This window comes from Lonchura striata, chromosome 6 (assembly GCF_046129695.1).
Source record: "Lonchura striata isolate bLonStr1 chromosome 6, bLonStr1.mat, whole genome shotgun sequence".
Taxonomy (NCBI): Eukaryota; Metazoa; Chordata; class Aves; order Passeriformes; family Estrildidae; genus Lonchura; species Lonchura striata.
This window is the reverse complement of record NC_134608.1, coordinates 12,075,572-12,095,027: the sequence shown is the minus strand read 5'-3', so window position 1 is coordinate 12,095,027 and position 19,456 is coordinate 12,075,572. Positions and strand designations below refer to the sequence as shown.

Sequence of the window (19,456 nt, the reverse complement as noted above, 5' to 3'; positions counted from 1 at the left end):
TGTCTGTCTCTCTGACACCTCTTTTCCTCCCATAATCTGCTGGGGGTTTGTGTGTGTTTGTGGTTTGAGGGTTTTGTATTTTTTGCTCGAAATCATCATGTTTTTCTCATATGTAAAACAAAAATTTTCCATATCATGAATTGAAAGCCCATGTGTATTTCTAGTTCAGCTCTGACTCTGGGCCCTTTCCTTAGCCCACCGCTGTCACCACGCTGGTCCATAAGCACCACGGAGGCTGTAAGAGCTGCAAAAACCCCAAGGAGAGGCTGCTTCCATTCTGTATAAATGAAAGTGTGCTAGATTGGACCTGCTGTATTGAAGAAGCACAAAATACCGATTGCTCAGAGAAATAAACGCTTTTTATACTTTTCTAAGGGTATGCAGTCAGTGTTGCTTGCACTTGTGGCCAAAGTAAGAGGGGAAAAAGAAACATGCTTGGAGCTTGTCCAGCAGGAGAGAAAGGATGGCGTTTTTCCTTCAGGGACAGCTTTGTTCCTGGTTTTTGGCTGGTTCCAGATGTGGAACCAGCGGTGCAGGAGCAGCCACCAGCACGTGGAAAGCTCCACACCCAGCACAAAGCAGTGTCCTGTGCCAGGAGTTCCCCCTTGCTGTCTGCAGGGACAGCTGGGGAAGGGCAGAGTGGCTGCTGGGGTGGTTGAGTAGGAGGAGACAAAAAAATAAACACGGAAAACATCTGTGTGCTCCCAAAAATCTGCCTTCAGCTGAATCACAAGATGCTTCTATAAAAGCGTGGTTAATTATTGCAGAGCAAGGAAGCGAGGAACCACAGACATTCGCAGAGTATCTCCTGCGTTAATTAGTTGCTAAAAATGTGGCTCAGCAGCTGTGAAGCTGCAAACGGGTCAGCAGCAAAGCTGTTCTCCTGGTCTTTATGCTGGGAGCTGCTCTTCTCTCCGAGGCTGTTCCCAAAGCTGGCAGGGTCACAGGGAACTGGAGAAGCATCTTCAGATGAGCGCAGCACCACCAAGAGCACCCCCTGTTCATGTCCACTTCTGTCTGAGAAATACCTAAAAACGTGAAGGGGAATTCAGCCTGGAAATCCCGTTGAATTGAAACCCCTCACAGCTGTGTGCTGTACGTGCACAGCAGAGCATACGTGTACAGAATGGAGCATGAAATTAATCCCTTCCGTGTCCGTGAGCTGTGGCTGAGCAGGCTGAAAGCTGTCCTGGCTTCCTCACTGTGGTTTCTGAGCTTCTTGCTGCACCTGAAACTCCTCTCTCCTGAGCCGCTGCTGGGTGGTTCCCAAATAATTGCCAAGTTTTTCCCTGAGGCTTGCATCCCAGAACAATCACCCGCTTCCCCGCGTTCATTATTTCGTGTGATCTTTGCAAAACGTGACATTTCTGTCTCTAATAGCTTGCCAAAGACCTGTGATAAACAGCACTAAGTTGTCAGTCACGAGTCCTTGAAGTGAACTGTCTTCACTTCATGCCCAATCATAGGATATTTTTAAATGTCAAAACTTTTGGCTTAGTGGCTGTGACTGGCTTCATTTTTGGGAGACCCAAAATTAGAATACACAGGCCTGGTTTTCGGAAAGTTCTGTGTACCCTTACTTCAAATGTTAGTCCTTAAACGCATTTCAAAAATATGCATGATTTCCTCAGGATCAGTCAAGACTCTGGAATTTCTGACAACGGTGCATTTCTGCCATCTTTCCTGTTTTCACACTTTCTTAATTGGTTTTCAGAAAACATTAAGCCTGGTAGTAATACATAAGAAATATAGAGATAAATATGCTCAACAATTTGAGAGTGACATATTTAGGTTTGTAAGTATTTAATTCTGATTTGCTCTTGTTGGATAACTTTTAAAAGAAGTCTTGCAGTTGAAAATGAAAAAATAAGGTAGGCATAATAATTTCTTGCACATAACTGACCTCCTTCCCAGTTTATCAGGAAAATTGCTGTTGGATTTAATAGAAGTCTTATCTGTTTAATCACAGTTGAATCCCACCTCCTCAAATGAATGGAGCAATCCTTGTAATAAATGCAAAACCACTTATGTTACCAATAGTTATTTTTATTTTCAGAATAATTGTTTCCTTCTGAAAATGGCATGTAGTGTCAGTGTCCTTGATTAAATGTCTGAGAACAGAGATTAAATTATCAATCAAAGAGGAGATGTGACTTAAATGGTCACATGCACAGTCAGCTTTTGTTGGTGGATGCCAGCGAAAGCTCAGCTTGATGTGGATCCCCCAGAAACAGAAGACCACAGCATTGTAAAAAGAAAAGTCACCTTTGTAAAAGTCTTGTTTAATTTTGCATCTCTTTGCACCTTCCATCAGGCAGCTTTTGATGCCAGCTCAGCATCAGAGCAGCCCAAGTTAGCACAATGTGTGCTCCCAGACTCAGAGAGGCACTTGAATTTCTGTGGAATTAAAGAATAATACCTGATGGATGGAGCTGAACCATGCCAAAGGTAAAAACGCATCCCAGTGCAGTGGGATGTCCTACAGCATAACTTTTGCAACACTGCAGGCCTTCACATCACCAAGGGATTAATGTGTTACCTACAGCAACCGTGGTGCTAAGTTTCTGGAGAAATCTGCTCCCACATTTAACCCCTGGATTCTCCCAGTGGGACTAAAAATGTACATGAGTCAATGATTTGTCTAATAGGAAAAAAAAAAAAGAGCTAAAAATAATAGTAAAGAGAAGACAATTATGCTTGAGGTTTATCTGTCATAGTAAGGTGGAGAAACAATCTGAATGGCACTTTTTTCAAAGTCAGACACATTTGCTTTCTTTCTTAATAGCAACTTTTCATTTTTTCTGTAGGTCCAGCTGCCCAGCGCCAGATCCAGAATGGTCCATCTCCAGATGAGATGGAAGCACAGAGAAGGTGAGTTAATCATCTGTGGCAGAGTTCTGGTTTGTGACTTGGATGAACATGCAGTCCTTGTTCACCAGTAAGCACTGCTCTTATTACTTGTACATATTTTAAGCTGGTTCTGGATGTTTTCTGATTATTGTTAATGATTCTGTAGTGACTGTTAAAGGGTGAAGTGAGCCTAAGTTCACACTCTAGGTAAACTCTTTGTTTGGTAGCTACTCAGGAGTCTTCCTGCCTCCAAAAACTATAAGGGAAGTGTAGGGAAACTAGTTTCTTGCACCTTTATGAATAGCTGTGAAGGACCTGAGGTTTAGTAGGGATTCATCCATGACTGAGTCAGCAGTGATGATATTTTCACCTGAGATTTACTTTGGGATAGCAGAGATATCACAAAGGTCAGAGGGCCCCTGCAAGGCCTCTCCCACTGCCTTCCTGAAAAACCTGATCCAGCTCTTCCCTTAACCAGTGGAAGTCACTCATTCTGCATATGTAATTCAGGCCTCCAGTTTGGATGTCTATTCTGTACCTTTAAGATGTGAGCAGCTTAACTATGTGAGAATAAAAATATTTTATTTATTCTTTTTTGTTTAGAGACAGTAAATGCCCTTTGGGTAGGTATTATTTGACTGCTACAGGGCACATGGCCCTAGGAAAGCTTCTTTTGCTCCACTGGAGTGGAATAAGATATGCCAGTAGATGAAGTTAGATATTACTGCATCTGCACTAGAGGATTTTCAGCTTTAATTATGCTGATGCATTCTTTATGCATAGAGAAGACCTAATTTTAAGTCTAGGAGTTTTTGGGGTTTTTTTTAACATCTTATAAGCAGGAAGGAAATTAAGTTATGGTATCTACCCTGCAAATTTGTCTGTTTAAAAGTTTTTTTAGAAATCTTTACACAAATGTTTAAAGAACATATTTTTAAGTCAGAGTGTAATTTGTCCTCTCTTGTACCTTTCTCCTTGCATACTCCTTAAGTAGCCTTGTAGGCTTTATTTAGTTTGACTGGAATAATTTTGACTTTCTAAGAGTTTAAGAACTTCTCCTTTTAGCATGTGTGGGAGGGTGCATTTGGCACATATAAACTGCTTCTGACCAAGGGCAGAAAGGGCTGGTATGAACCCCAGTGACTTCAAGTGGCAGTGGCTAACCCCTGCTTTGGATTTTTTGCACCCTGCACCTCAATCTGTTCTGCAGCAGCTCTAATGATCTGGGGGTGTTCTACCCATATTTCTTTCCTGTTCTGTCAGACTGGAATTTTCCAGGTTGGTTCTCTATGTAAAACTAGAATTTTCCCCAGGTTTAATCAGGAAGATGTATGTATCAAGTTGTTCTTCACCATCAAATTTTGCTAATAAATGCCAAGCTAAGGTAGGGGACAGTATGCTCAGGAAATTTTTAGTACATGTGTTAACAACTGAAATTTTAGCAGTGCAGTTGGTGCTGTTGCATCCATAACAATCAAGAAAGAATTAGGATATGTATTGAAGCAAATATTTCATTTATTTGCTCTAAAATGTCATGACTTAAATGACACCACTTGAATCAACCAAGTTAGACTTTCTCAAAAGTGATTCACCTTTGCATATATGATAATTTTCTCAGAAACCTGCAATTTTCTAGAAATTGCATGGATTGCATGTCCTGAACATAAAACCATTTTAGGATTGATCCCTCCGTAGCAAAATCATATATTTTCCTTTATCATTCTTTTTATGGATTATTTTTTACTTTAAAAGCTTCTGTTGGTATATAAATAAGATAGAATTGCTTAGCATTGCAGACTCTGGAAAGTACAAGTAAAGATGTAACAGGGAAGTGTCTTAAAATACTGTGCAAGGAGTCAAAATAGAAATGTTGCTTAGAGTTGAGCTTTCTTTACTGTATGGACCATGAAGTAAAGCTGTTGAGAAAAGAGAAAACTGCACAGTGAAAACTGGTCTAAAGATAAATGAAACTAATTGAGGCAAATTTGACCTAGAAACTGTGGAGGGAAATAGTAATAAACTTTATTCCCAAATGCTTCAGCAAGGTAAATTCAGAGTTGTGTTTTAATATTGTTGAAATCTTTATTCCAAATCCATGCACTTGCCAAGAAGCCTGGCAAGTAGCCTGGTTTTTAGCTGTCAGGTATTTTAGGAGGAGCCGAGTGAGGGTGGGTTTGTGGCAGGGGTCAGGGACATCCCTTCCTGCAGGAGCAGTCCAGCGTGCAAGAGCAGGCTCTGCTGATGGGCCCCTGGAACTGCACATCCCTGCAGAGCTGTCCCGAGCCTCTCCCTGCTGGACACCAGCCTGGGCACTGGGAGCTGGCAGCTCCCGGGGGAAGGGGCAGGAGGAGCAGCAGTGCAGAGCTGTGTTCAGCTTTGCAGGGGGAGCACAGCGCTGCTGGTGCTGCTGGTGCTGGGCTGTCAGGATGTGCACCTGGACAACAGAGGCTGTGTACAGTCAGCACCAAAACACAGATGAAGCTTTGCTATATTTTCATTCTAATATGCTAATGTTCTACAAGTGCTCTGGGCTCCTGATCCATAAAAGACTCCGGACTGCATAATTTTGAATATTTGCTTCCCTGGAGATATTCAAAAGCTGTCTGGACATAATCCTGGGGATCATGTCCTCCAGGGGATCCTTCTTGAGCAGGGGGGTTCAATTAGATGGCCCACAGTGCTTCCTTCCAACCTTATCCAATAGATGATTCTGTGATTTTATGTGGGACGTCACTTACCCTTTCCTTGCAATGCTCATACACTTCAGGTTAACAGCATGCATGTTTGCTGTGCTCTCCTGGGCATTGGGCACTGCCTATTCCTTGTGCAGAGCCACTGAGGAGTTGTCTTAAATGGATCAACCAACCCCTGCAGTGTCTGGTGCATGCAGGGCTATGTCCTGGTTAAACTTCCCAATGTAGGAACTGGCACTGCTGCAGCCAGGGCAAGTGAAATCAGACCCACCTTCATCTCATGGGATCAGCTCTCTCCCCAGACACACCTCTCAGAATATAAAGCTTTTACTCAAAATGTTAAGGAGTACCTAATGACCAAGGGTTTTTCCATTGCTGTTTTAGACAAGTGATGGAGCAACAGCAACAGCGCCAGGAATCTCTGGAAAGAAGAACCTCTACCACAGGCATGTATTAAATCAAGCAGACACACTCTGCTCTCCCTGACTGTCTCTTCTTGCTGTTGTTGGGGTCTGTGAGGTGCTGTACAAAAGCTAGATTGCTGAAAGTGGTTATAGTTACAGCTACATTTTAAAGATTAGATTTTCAGCTAGAGACGTACATGCATTTGGGCATGGTTGCGTTGTTTTGCAGGGTCTCAGGTCTGAGGCATGCAGGTGGAGCTAGGCAGGTTTTGCACTTGGCAAAACTTGTATAGCTGAGGGGCGTTTTAGGTGGACCAAGGAGGCTTGGCCATGCTTCTTCCACACCCTGCAAGGAGAGCAGGTAGCACAGCCACCACAAGAGTGACTCGGTGTTTCCAGGGAGTGTCAGCACTAAGGGGTTGATGTGCTGGATGTGCTCAGGCACTCTCCATTGCTCTGCAGCACAAAACAAACTACAGCACAGAGGAAGATACAGCTCTGGATGCTCTTCACTGGGGAGTTTGTGATCATGAAGTCTTCTGTGAACTTAATGGAGAAAATATATATATTTAATGAGCTTACAAAAATCTTCTATAGCATATTACATTGCACTAAATTGAGAGAAGAGATGACAGGAATAGTTTATAGCTACAAAGTATGGCTTTGTCTCTTTGAAAGGAGGCAGAGCAAGCAAGCTGAGATGGCCACCTTGTGTTTGGGCTTTGGATTTGGGAAGTTTTTTCAGTTAATCTGGCCACATAAGTGAAATGGTTTTCCTCAGCTGTTGAACCTTTTGACAAGAAACCAGCTCAAACACACACGCGTGCCTTTGGTGACAGAAAGAGTTTGACTCTTGTTTCAGCAGAGGTTAGTGTGCTGTTCTGTATAGGGAACTTAGCCAAAATCCTGCCTTGGCACCCACAAGGAATAGGATGTGGCTCCTAGGGGCTGCTGGCTGTTCCCTCTCTGTCTGCAAGGTGGCCACCTCTGTGTTCAGCATGTCCCTTGCACCTGTCCCTGGTGCAAAGGTGATGCTCGTGATCCTGACTCAGATTCACGTGGGGTTTGGAGGAGCCTCGCTGGCACCAGAGCATGCAGCCCATCCCGTGCTGCCAGGGTTCTGCTCTGCACACCCCTCCAGCTCTGCTGAGGGCTGGAAATCCCCAAGCTGGTGCCTGCACCATCTTCTCTTTGCTTTGTTTGAGTTTCTGTTTGCGTTTACTTCACGGTTCCTTTTCCTCCGTTCCACTTTGCCTTGGTTTCGTTCCTTCCTGCGTACCCACCTTATTCTTTTGTCTTTTCTGTTCTTTTAGTTTCCACCCTTCAACCAAGCATATGCTCTCCCCCCTCTCATCCCCAGTCTCCTCCTCCTGCCTCTAGTAACTGCGGTGCTCCTGCCCCTGGTGTTGTGCTCCCCCCACTACCTCAAGCCAGCGCTGTCGCTCCAGCACCCATTGTCCCTGAGCCCACTAGTCAGTGCCCTGTCCTAGCCCAGCAGAGAGCCAGAGAGCCCCCCCAGATCCTGCACAGGCACTCGGCCTCTGAGCTGCCAACAGCCCCAGGTTCCTCCCCTCCACCCTGCCCAAATGGCAGGACTGTCATGCCAGGCATCAGGAGAACCTCGCTGTCTCCACCGCCTCTCCATCCTTCCCACTTGCCCTTCCCCTCTCACCAGCTTCTCAGGGGCTCTTCCCTTTCCTGCTCTCAGTCTTCCTCTTCCACAAATTCACCATCTCTGCAGAGGGGTGACATCCTGCAGCCACGTGGTCCCACCATCCTGCCCATGATTCCTGTCCCACCTGAAAGGGTCAAGGCACCCGCGGATAAAGCAGGGTGGGAAACCTCAGCAAATGTACCTCTGAACAGCCATCCTGATGAACAAATTGCTTTAGGCCCCCCTGGAACCCAAGTGAAAAGTGTGGATGGGTCCTTCTTTCCACACCTAGGAGCTGCACCCTGCTCCCTGCTGCCCACCATCACCAGCCCCCCCAGCTCCTCTGGCCAGGCTCCCTCCCCATCCTCCCATTTGTCACCGTGTCCTGCGCAGCAGTGGTGTCAGCCCATGTCACAGTGTCTTCCATTGCCTCCCCCTCACGCTGCTGTGTCTGAGGTGGCTATGCCCAGGAGGAGCCCTCCTTACATGACATCATCAGCCATTGCCCACTTGAGTAAGTACTGATTTTGGATGAGTTGGGACCTGTGTAAAGCCTCAGCTGTCACCTGTTCAAAAAGCCTGGTTGGCACTGCCCCTGACCAGTAGAAAAAGGGCTGAGAGACCCAAAGCTACTGCTGCAGTATGTAATTTCTGAAACTGGGGTTGAAGAATGTCAAAATCACTCCAGATGGATCCAGGGACCAGGCAAAAAGTAAGAATTACAGAACCAGGACCATGTAGCTGGGTTGTTACAATGCATGTTCCTACTGTATTATCCCAGACCAAGATTTTTGTCATTCAGCAGAGTCAAATTGTTTCAAAGACCTTCATATTGAACCTATTTTCAGCTGGTCCAAACATAGCAGATGGGCTCTTTTGAAGCTGCAGTAGGTTTCTTGTCTGTGTAGGATATTGGTAGAGGCTGTGATTTTTACTCTTTTTGTTAAGTGGTATTTCTGTTACCAGTGAAACATAGAACATGGATTTTGTTTAAGATACCCAGAATTTCCTGTGGTTTTGCAATTTATTTAATTCAAGAAACTCTGTTCCTGGAATTCACTGCATGTATAGTTGTGGGCTTGTCATTGTAACTATTCCAGCAAACCTTTCTCATTGAAGGTAGATAAGTGCTTGGGTCTGGCCACTTTGTATATGGTCTTGATTTCTTGTGCCTATCTAAAATAAAGCCTGTGGAGTGAGAACAATTTGCAAGCAATGCCTATTTGCAATTCAGAGCATATGTTTTGTGAGTTGGATCTATTCAGGTTTATAACCACATATAATGATAAAGTGGTATGCCTAGAAAAGGACAAAAACAGATATTTCCTTTTACTTTATGCTAAAAAGTATTACTGTAACCACTGGAGGCTCAGTCCTTCAGCTGATGTAAGTCCTTGAAATCCACTTAGTTCAATACAGTTATTTTAAACTCACATCACTCCATTATTTTGACTCAGTTCAATTTTTGCCTGAGGCTGCCCTCTAATTAGGTGGGTGTAGTTTTGCAATTACAATTAAATGTACCCACAATGAATTACTAGCTATTATGTTCATGAACGAAAGAGGGCTTGAAATGTTTAAAGTATTTCTACTAGCAGCTATGGTTCATTTCAAGAATGGAATTGGGAGTATGAAATAATGGCAGAAGTAACCACAGAAATAAGGCGATATTATAAGAAAACCTAGATAAGGAAAACAAGCTCTTAATGTTAAATGTGGCTTCTAAATATTTCTCAGTCAAAAACCATCTGTCTTTCAAAGTAACACTGAACAACAGAAGCTGTGAATACATACCAAGAGTTATGTTATGTCAGTGTGCATGGGGAAATAGCCTTGTGGAGGTGTCTTTGTTCAACTGACCTGTTACAGACAGGTGAAACGCTGCAGTGGAGTTACCACCATCAGCCCTTCCTGCAGGCTGCTGCTGAGAGGAGCTTTGCAGAGCCTCGGGTACTTGGAGCTGGAGTCTGCCCTGGTAATCCTGCAGAACTGGCTGAGGCCACACCCTCTGCATGACAGAAAGGAGGATGTGTCACGGTAGCCCACAATTCTACTGAAAAGCTGATGTCAACCAAAGTCTGTGGAGTTTATTATCTCCATACAGAAAGCTGTGGGAGAAGCAGAAGAATATGCCACTTATGAATTGGGAAGCATTGTCTGTGCTCTGATTCTGACACAGAGTGAAACACTAGCCCAGGCGGGGAGAAGAGGAGGGAGAAGACTCTCAGTGACAGGGTCTCTCAGGAGGACACAGCTGTAGCTAGCTGGCCATGGGTACAAGCACCTCTTCCCATTCTTCACATGCATGGTGCTCCTTTGCATCAGCCACTTGTCCTGGAGTCAGGCCGTGGTGTTGGGAGCGGGAGTGTGACCTTGTCTGTGGGCTGGAGATCGTGCTTCACGTCTAATTCCTTTTCTCTGCATTTCAGGCCCAGCACTTCCACCTGGCCACCCCAGTGGTGCTGCTGTGATCCCTGCTTCATCCGGGGGGCCCCCACCTCCACCACCGCCCCCAGTCCCTCCACCGCCCATGGGCGCCGCGCCGCCCCCGCCGCCCCCACTGCCAGCGGGCGCGGGCCAGGGGGCTGGCACCGACGATGGGTCAGTGTCAGGGCTCGCAGCAGCCCTGGCTGGTGCCAAACTCCGGAGAGTTCAGCGGGTAAGGACCTGGCACTGGGCACTGGGACTCCCCCATGGGCTCTTCTCTGCCGCGGGAAAGCCTGGCACAGCTCGGTGTAATGGTCTGCAAACCCAGAGTGAAACGTGCTTCAGCTGACCATTGGGTGAACTTCTAAATGTGGTTTTGCAGTTCACATAAAGCTGAGCAGGAAATGCTGGGTAGAGTTTACTCCCTTCAGATCATATGAGTTAGCAAATGGCTGTGACTTCTCACATTGCCAGGATTTCACTACTTCCACATTGTCCACTATTGTGCTATGCATTAGTGTTTTCACTTGTTTTAAGTGGTTAAAACTACATTATACTTACAAAAAACCCAGTGTAGACTGTTGAGGCCTGGTCAGTAGCTGTCCATGTAGGTTGCTTAACCATGCATAAAAATAATTATGAACAAGCAGCACTGTGGTGATTGTGATGATTAATGATTTTTTAATCATTTGCCCATTTATTTGCATCACCCAGATCTGTCTTGGTTTTAGTAATATTCCTGTGGGTCTTCTTCCCAAGGCAGAACACATACCATCTCTGTTTTTGGGCTGTGATTGTGATTGCTGTTCCTAACACTTGGAAAAACTAATCATTAAGGGTGCGGTTGCAAAGCAAGCCTTTCATTAATTCCACTCTTGATTTCTCTCTTAAGCCAGAAGATGGTTCAGGAGGGTCCAGCCCCAGTGGGGTCTCTAAGAGCGATGCCAATCGAACAAGTAGTGGAGGAGGAGGAGGAGGGCTAATGGAAGAAATGAATAAATTACTGGCAAAAAGGTTTGTACTTACACCTCTAGTAAGCCCCATGAGATCTGAAGCAAATTGTGGAACAAGGCACTGTCATTTTTGTGGTTAGCAGTAGGTGTTTCCTTGCAATTTGACAGGTCTTGCATAGATGTTGGTCACCACGATTGCCCAACTTTTAATGCAATACTGAAAGGTGTTGCATTGGAAAAATAGGTTGCCTTTTCCTAGTGTAAGATGCTATGTTTTAGATCTAAATTTTTTAAACTTACAAATAATGAAAGAAAAGGATGAATAAAATAATGAAGGGTAGGTAAAGCTGTAGGGCGCACAGAGATGGAGTTTTTAAATAATGTTCTCTTAGTACAAAGACAGTTCTTAGCTCAAAAGGTCTGATTGTAACTTTTGCCCATGTCCTGTTCATTTCAGAAGAAATTCTGAACATGGGCTGTGGATTCTTTGAAAATCCTTGTGAAATCCTTTGAAAAGCAGTAAATAAATACGCAACACTCTAAAAAGTTCCCAGCAGAATAAAATAGCAAATAGATAATTATTATTCTTTTCAGAATTAAAATAGCTTGATAGTTCTTAATAGTTTTTTATGGATTCCTGGCATGTTCTGTATCAAGAGAGACCTTCCGTAACTGGAAGTTGTCTACAAAGTAAGGTTTAGTGATGCTGGGGTAACTAGCTCTGTTCAAGCAAGCAAGCTGAATGGACATCTCATGTGTTTGGACATAGAAATTCAGCACACTTGGGTGGTTCTAGTCTAAAGTGTACTCCAGTATGGCTTTTGGCAGTAGGATCTTGTGACTTCAGATATTTAGGATGGAATTCCCTATGTGTCTTCACAAAAGCACTTGCACTTCCATAAGCATTGTGCTACCTCTACTCTTTAAAAAACTGAGTTCCAAATCCTTTTCCAGAGAGCTGATTTATTATCTCCAGCCAGAGCTTTCCCATCCTAGAAGGAAGAAGGGATCTTGGCTGAGCATAAATGGTGCCCAGTCTCTCCCAGTGAGGGTGGACCTGGGTTGGAGGGCTTTTTTGGCAGTTTTCCCTTCATGTGGGAGCACTGCTACAGCCCTTTCTCTGTGCAGGATCAGGGATGTGGGATACAGGACAGGTGACAAACTGGCACTGGAGCTGGCTGAGAGCAGTGTCATCACTGCAATGCCCACCTGAGCCACCTGCTGGGGGCAGGGTTGGTCCTCAGAAGCCCCTGATAAGGGGTGAGTTGTTCCTCCTGTGCAGGACCCAGGACTTCCTGAATCCTTGAGAGAAGCCATCCTTTTCTTACCCAGTCTCATACCCAGCTTTGGTTCTTCTCTCTGTTTCATCACATTTTGTTTTGCTCCACACCCTGCATTCCTCTGTTAAACACCACCTCATAATATTGCCCCTCTCCCTGAGTTGTATCACTGGGATCTGGATTCCTCACCTCCACCCCAGCCCTACACAACCAAACACATCCAGCCATTGTTATGTTCCTCGGGATGAGCTAAATAAATAGTAATTCCCACCAAAGCCTGAATCTCATCTTCCCATGAGGATTGTTTCTAGAGGGTTGACTGTGTCCTATCTCCTGTTCCTTTGCAAAGGAGGAAAGCAGCGTCACAGTCAGACAAGCCAGCTGACAAAAAGGAAGAGGAAAGCCAAAACGTAAGTGAAACACTCCTCCCTCTTGTGCTCTTGCAGATTCCGTGTAGGCTGAAGTCCTGTGCTCATTCACTGTGTCTGGCAGGCAGCAACAAGCAGTGCTGATCCAGGGACAGATGTGCACATTCGATCCAAAGCCAAATGTAACTGATCCCACCTTTCCTGGGAACAGCACCCTATAAATAGGAACAGCTGCTTTATTTGTAGGGAGGTATTGTCTAAATCAGGTTAATGAGCTCTTTATCATGGTCTAATCCCAGTGTTGTGGGGAGCAGGAGGTTCTTGCCCTGTAAGAAGGTCCATTGAACCTTATGGCAAATTAACTTGAAATAAAGTTCATGATTCTTATTTTATATTTGAGGCTTGAGCTAAGCTGAAGTGGACCATCAGCCCTGCAATGTAACTTTGGATTGGCAGCCTCCATGCAATGCAAGAAAGAGCTTGTTGGACAGGGAGGAAACTTGCTTTGTACCACATGTGCTGCAGCTGTCTCCAGAGTAGAAGAGGACTCTGCTCTTCATCTCTAAAACTCAGTAATGTCCTGTTTTTCTCTTTGTAGGATGATGCTAGCACCTCTCCTTCAACCAGTACACGAGGCTCTGCCCAGCAGCAGCAAAATTCATCAGGTATTAAGTTGAACTACTGTAGTAATGTAGTTGTCTTCTTAATCTAGTCTTCTCCACCACCTCTAGATTCTGGATTCACTGTCCTACTTCTGATTGCAGAAACCAACAGTAACTAACAGAAAAATTCCCAAGCATCTGTGGTTTTAAAAACTGTATTCAGTAAGAAATTATGACTTTTATATGCTTCACAGTCAAGAAAATTGCAGGACAGTTTAGTTAGACATGTAGCTGAGGATCTGTGTCTTCAACATTACCCACCTAAATATTGTAAGAGAAAAAAGCTGTATTATTTTACTTTTTGTAGTGTAGATGTCCTTATTTATACTAGTTGGAGTTTGAATGTCAAACTGCTATTTAGTTTGTTGCAATAAGGCTGATCCTGAGAGTTCCTAGATTAAATTGTTTTTCCTAAAATTAATTGAAATAACTGTATCTGAGTAGATGAGCTGCAAGCAGTCACATTCCTCCCTGCATCAGTCTTGGCTTTCACACATACTGGGAAAAATCTCTCCCAAGGGAATGACTATTTAACCATTCCAGCTTCCTTTCGGAACAAAGCCGTGACTTGTGTGTTTTGCCAAGAGAAGGGGGAGGAAGCCAGGAGAAAGGTGTATGTCAATGAGATCTAGCAATTTCCTGGGAGTGCCTGTAATTCTTTTAAAAGGGTTTTTAGGACCTCACAGAGGAGGAAATCCTTGTATATAAAGTTGTCAAATCTCTGCAACAGTTCATTTTAGGAGACTGGGATGATAGGAAGCACTTTAGGCAACCAGGGTTATGTAGTAAAGTTTTTTGGGGATGTTCTGTGAGTTAGAAGTACACACAACATTAAATAAATTCGCTGTGGAGATTTGCATAGTGGGCTTTTACTGCCCTTTTTTACATACACCCACATTTTCTGCCAACTATGCAGACAAAAATCCTAAGACTTCTTAATTTAAAATATAAATAAATATTGTACTGACTAAAGTAAGCCTTGCAGCAATCAGCCTGTATTTCCTAATAGAAATTATTTATGCTTTTCCTCCTGCTGTTCCAGTTCCATTTCTTTTTAGTATTGTTTAACTATGTGGTCCCTAATTAAAGGGATCACTAAGCAGATTTTTGCTACTGCTTTCCCAATAATGTAGGCAAATGCACTCATTCAGCAATCTCATTTTCCTGGCTCTTCTCCTAAGTCCCTCATCATCAGTGAATGAAAGCAACTGTGTAAGACAGTCAACTTCAGGATATTTTTATTTTTAGAGCAAAAATAATAAACTAACTTTCCATGTTTGTTTTTCAGACTCTGGGAAGAAGCCATGGGAAAGGAGCAATTCTGTTGAGAAGCCTGTATCTTCATTACTTTCCAGGTGAGCTGCATGGGGTGTCCGTGCGGCTGGCCGGCAGGCGGGATGGTCACGCTGTCCCTGTGGCACGCGCACGACTCATGTCTCGTTTCATTCCATTGCTGTAGAAATCCATCAGTGGTGAAGAGCTGTGAAGCTAAGAGCCCCACACAATCCCACGTGTCTTCTAGGTACTGGCTAACTGCCTGGCTTCTTCACTGTCCTGGCTTGTCCTTGGGCTCATCCCATCCCTCAGCACTAGTGTTCGTCTTCTGCCACACCTTTGGCTCATTCTCTTGCAATCTGCTTCGTCTGTCGCCGCACAAAGTGTGAAGGTGTCATGTCAGAGCTTTGTTCCATGGAAACAGCCCCCTGCTCACTTGGGCATTACAGATGTTAATCGTGCTGGAACCAGCACTTAAACCATCCATGTGTGTGAGAGAGTCAGAGACACGGGTCTGGCAGTGCTGGACCGTCTTTCTACAGCAGCTTCGTGCCAATAGGTGAAGCTTTCAGTGCCCAACCTCTGCAGAAATTAAAAAGCAAAAGCAGAAATGATCTGAAAAGCTTGCAGCTGGGATAAGGGAAGTTTTTCTTCTACCCATGCCACTGCAGTGGCTGTATAAGAAAGGAGAGTGAAACTTGGTAATAAAAAAGGCCCCACCACAGACAGACACATGGGATACAAAAACCAGCAGGTGTCAAAAGCCAAGAAACCTAAAGCAGGACTTCAGAAGTCCTGTCAGAATAGCTAGCATGGGTGGATCAGCACCCATGTTTTTAATCACAGAGCTTGAGATAAAGTTTGATGTTGGACAGCTAGAGAGGCTTGCTTCCTGTGCTGATCCAGGACCACCCAGTGTTACCAGACACTGAGATGGATGGATAAACTGAATAAGGAGGTGGAACACAGGATTAGAAATGTTTAGTATTTGCTGCAAAGAGATGTCACTTATTTTACATTGCTAGGTATACAACAGTGCTGATAGTCTGGAGAGAGATAAGTTGCCAATGGCAACTATCTGCACATACTTGCTGCTTTGTTTAAAATGCTGTAACATGTTCTGCCCAAACATTCAGAGGAATACATCAGTGTTACTATAGCAAAATATAGTTTTGCCAGCTCTCCTAAAACCAGTGAAACATGTTGGTTCCAGGAAATACATGAGCTTCAAATAGATAGAAAAAGACCATTCTTCCTCCTTGCAAATGGGAGTGAAACATGGGCTATTTAAAGCAGCCATCACATTTTGGTAGCTATCTTTTATAATGGCATTGCATCCTGGGAGGAGGAGTTCAGTGGGAAAAAATTATTTCCTAATTTAGCACCTGGAGTAGTGCTCAGTAGTAGTAGTGCCTGCTTGAAAGGCTTCTGTGGGGGGAGCAGGGCTGTTTCCTAAAGCTCTCTGTGGTGACCTGTTTCCATTCCTGATCAGTTTGATGGCATTTGGACTCCATTAGCTGTGAGATGGTAGGACACATGTCAGGATTTCCCAAGGAAGGGTTGCAAGACCAAGAAACCTTCAGGAGCAGCAGCATCTCCACCAGCCCCCATTTTGGGCTTAAAGATGATGGCAAAATTATCTGAAGCCTTTTTATAGCATGTTTAGTTTTTTTAATATTTTAGTGTTACTGATTAAAAGAGAAAGGTAAACAGCTTCTAGTTCCGTAATTTATTTTATCAGATGTCATCATGGTTCAGCCCACTGACTAATACCATACAGAAAGACTGATAACACTCAGGTGCACTAGCCATTAAAGCCAGACTGGTTTTGTTTGAGTCAATAAAAAACGACTGTGATACATAACACTATCAACAAGCCACACTTGACTCATTGAAGTCTTCCAAGTAAAGGATTAGTGGGTTATTGTTTTCCCAATAAAATTTTTCTAAGCTGTAATCTGCTATTACTTTAGCATCCAGTGAAAGCCTAGTTTGCCAGGACAGGGCTGCTGTACAGGAAGGAGACTGTGAGAGAAAACCAGACATGTAGCTTGCAAATTGCAAATGCTGTAATAAAACACAGTGTTCAACAGGCCTTATCCCCTCAGCATTTTCTAATTTGAAATCATTGAGAGTCCCAACACACACACAAAAAAAAAAATACACAGCATCTTTGAGGGTAGTGCATACAGGAGCAGTGCTGCTCTCTGGCTGCCAAATATTCTTTTAGCAGCACAACAGGGAACCTCCTGTCCAGCACAGGTGCTCCTGCTCTGGGGTGGATTTCATCCACACCATCAGGTGGGTGCAGCTTACCATGCATTGCAGGAAACTGACTCCTTTTTTATGCTTTTCTTGCATTTCTCAAGGATGAAGCCAGTGAGCAGCAGCAATGATGTGGCTATGGATGCCTTAGATTTTGATCGAATGAAACAGGTGAGTGAAAGTGTCATTTGCACTTTTAGAGATTTGGCAAGCTACCCATTTTCCCCCATGCATGCGCTGTACAAGCAAAACGGCTGTTCAGTCTTCTGATTTCCTCTATAACTAGGTGCCTAGAGAAGGGCTAGCTGGTGAGCAGCAAGAGAGCACAATCTCACTGCTATTTCATCCTAATGTCTGCACAGAAATGTGCAAGTAAATATGCCAGCATCCTCTGCATCCGTGCCTGGGAGTGCAGACGTAGCTGTTAGCAGTGCTAGGCTCTGACCAGCAATGGAGGTGGGGGACAAGCACAACCATGTTAAACTTGCATTTTCTTCCTCCAGTTAGAAGGAAATTCTGAGCAGCTGACTTGTGTTTTGTCTCATCAGGAAATATTGGAGGAAGTTGTAAGAGAGTTACACAAAGTGAAAGAGGAGATAATTGATGGTAAGAAAGAGAAAAATTATTATTTTTCTCATCTTTATGACTAATTTTCCATAGATAAGATGATAGGAACTGCAGAGAATTCCCTGGTGGTTTCAGACTTCTCTAACAGCTCTGATTTATACACATATTTGAAGAACAAGCATCTACCTTATCTGAGCTCTGACCATAATACTGCACTTACATCCTTTATTATGCTGTTGATGAACATTTTTACCACCAGCCTATGAGAAATTCACTGGATGGTGTTTCTCACAGGTGGGAGGGTGAGAAAGGGCCTGCCTGTAGCCCATGGCACATCAATTTATCACAATCAGCAAGCGTGAAATCACTTGTAACTTGCTGACCACACACACTTGCCGATCCAGGTCCAGGATAAGGAGGGGACAAAGGAAACTAACTGAAAATCCTTCCCAAAAATCTTCTGTAGGTTTCCTATGCTTGAAGAGTTATTTCAGACCTTCACTTGATTACAGCTTTCCAAATAGCCTTATATTTTTATAATACATTGAAAAGTACAGCGGCTGTACCAAATGTATCAGTACTTTTTTATAAATTGCTCTGCAGTTCACAATTAAAGGTATTTTTCAGGGCCATTATTAAAATGCACGCCAAAATTCCCATTTGAAGGCCATATTAGGGCATAGGAAGATGCATGTCCACACCCTGCACTCCCTACCTCAGATTCACAGGGAAGGGGAAAAAGAGGAGACTAAAACAGCTAAAATCCATTCCCTGTGCCCTTGCCCTAGATCTGTGTGCTCACAAACCTCCGAGGCAGTGTGCAGTTGGAGAGACCCTTGTCCATACGCTACTGCCCCAGCAGCTTGGCCCTCAGAGCCTCCCTAGTTCATTCCAGTGCAAAATAAGGCATTCACATACACCACAGATGCAACTTCTCACAGTAGTACTGCAGTTTGCAAGCCAGCAGCTGACTGCTTACCCTTACTCATCCTTTTACCCTCCACTCATCCTTTTTCCAGCGTGTACTTTCTGCAACCTCTGCACTTAGCATTTTCCATCACACTGGATATACCATTATGCACTAACTTTCTGGTTTGGTTTTCTAGCCATACGGCAGGAGTTGAGTAGAATCAGTACAACATAATGATTGCAAAGCATTTGGACGGTACTAAGAATGCTAGGAAGATTGGATCATTTCTAAGTGTACCAAGGTCATGCAAGATGGTGAGAGAGGACACCGGCACTGTCTTTGTTCTTACACCCTTTTTATTAGCAGACTCAGCACACTTTGAAGCTTGCTGCTGCCTTGGATTCGCTTCATTTTACAAGTCTTAATCTAAAGATTATTAAATTTTAAATTTCTGGATTTTTTAGATTTCATCTGACACTGCACATTGGATTTGTCAGCCTTTTTTGTATTTTGTATTTGCTTATTTAAATGTATTACCTTTCTTTTTAGTAGTAGATAAGAACACACGTGAACCATTTGCTTTTGATAGATGACTTCAAAGTAATTTTACTAGTAGTCTGCAATGTAAATGAAGATCCTTTGCCAACAGAAATGTATTGAGGCATCACCAGAAGAAAGAGACATGTTTAGTTGTCAGCCAACAAGTTCTTTGTCTCAGAGTTATCACAATATTAAAAAATGGTACGTCAGTGCATCACAGTATCTGTGTTCATATTGGTAATAAACTGTTTATTGTCCACACGGCCCTGCCTTTCTTTGTTTCATTTGTCCCTTCAGTGCTGTGTCACTTGGTGGTAGGAGGAGGGTGACTGAGACTCACTGTGGGGTGGCAGCTCTGCCTCCTGCCCTGCAGAGCACGAGGAGAGAGCCCGAGTGCCTGTGGCTGGTGCAGTGGCAGCAGCCCTGCCTTCTCCCCCAGGCAGGTGTGGCCCTCACCTGCCCAGCCCTCTGCCTTGGCTGGCTGAGCACCAGTCCTGCAGTCAGGCTGCCACAACCTCAGCAACTTCTTGCCAAAGTGACTGAAGGACAGTGGCCTAAGGCTCTTCTCAGGCCACCATCTGTCCCACCACATCTCCTGCTGTCACTGA

General features: G+C 44.1%; 1 protein-coding gene across 7 annotated transcripts in view; it reads left to right on the top strand.

Annotated features, from left to right (window-relative positions):
- The window catches only part of EVL (Enah/Vasp-like), a 138,335-nt gene extending 119,226 nt beyond the window's left edge, over positions 1-19,109 (top strand). For 4 of the 7 annotated variants that reach the window (XM_077783966.1, XM_021549710.3, XM_021549707.2 and 1 more), the window contains exons 4-14: positions 2,808-2,871; positions 5,928-5,989; positions 10,031-10,260; positions 10,921-11,042; positions 12,611-12,671; positions 13,228-13,294; positions 14,580-14,646; positions 14,751-14,813; positions 16,936-17,002; positions 17,380-17,437; positions 18,505-19,109. In XM_077783966.1, the coding sequence (XP_077640092.1) occupies positions 2,808-2,871; positions 5,928-5,989; positions 10,031-10,260; positions 10,921-11,042; positions 12,611-12,671; positions 13,228-13,294; positions 14,580-14,646; positions 14,751-14,813; positions 16,936-17,002; positions 17,380-17,437; positions 18,505-18,542 (899 nt within the window). In that variant the 3' untranslated portion in view covers positions 18,543-19,109. The remainder of the gene's footprint in view (positions 1-2,807; positions 2,872-5,927; positions 5,990-10,030; positions 10,261-10,920; positions 11,043-12,610; positions 12,672-13,227; positions 13,295-14,579; positions 14,647-14,750; positions 14,814-16,935; positions 17,003-17,379; positions 17,438-18,504) is intronic. The other 3 variants (XM_021549712.3, XM_021549711.2, XM_021549713.3) reach the window with 3 other exon arrangements.
- The last annotated feature ends 347 nt before the right edge of the window (positions 19,110-19,456 follow it).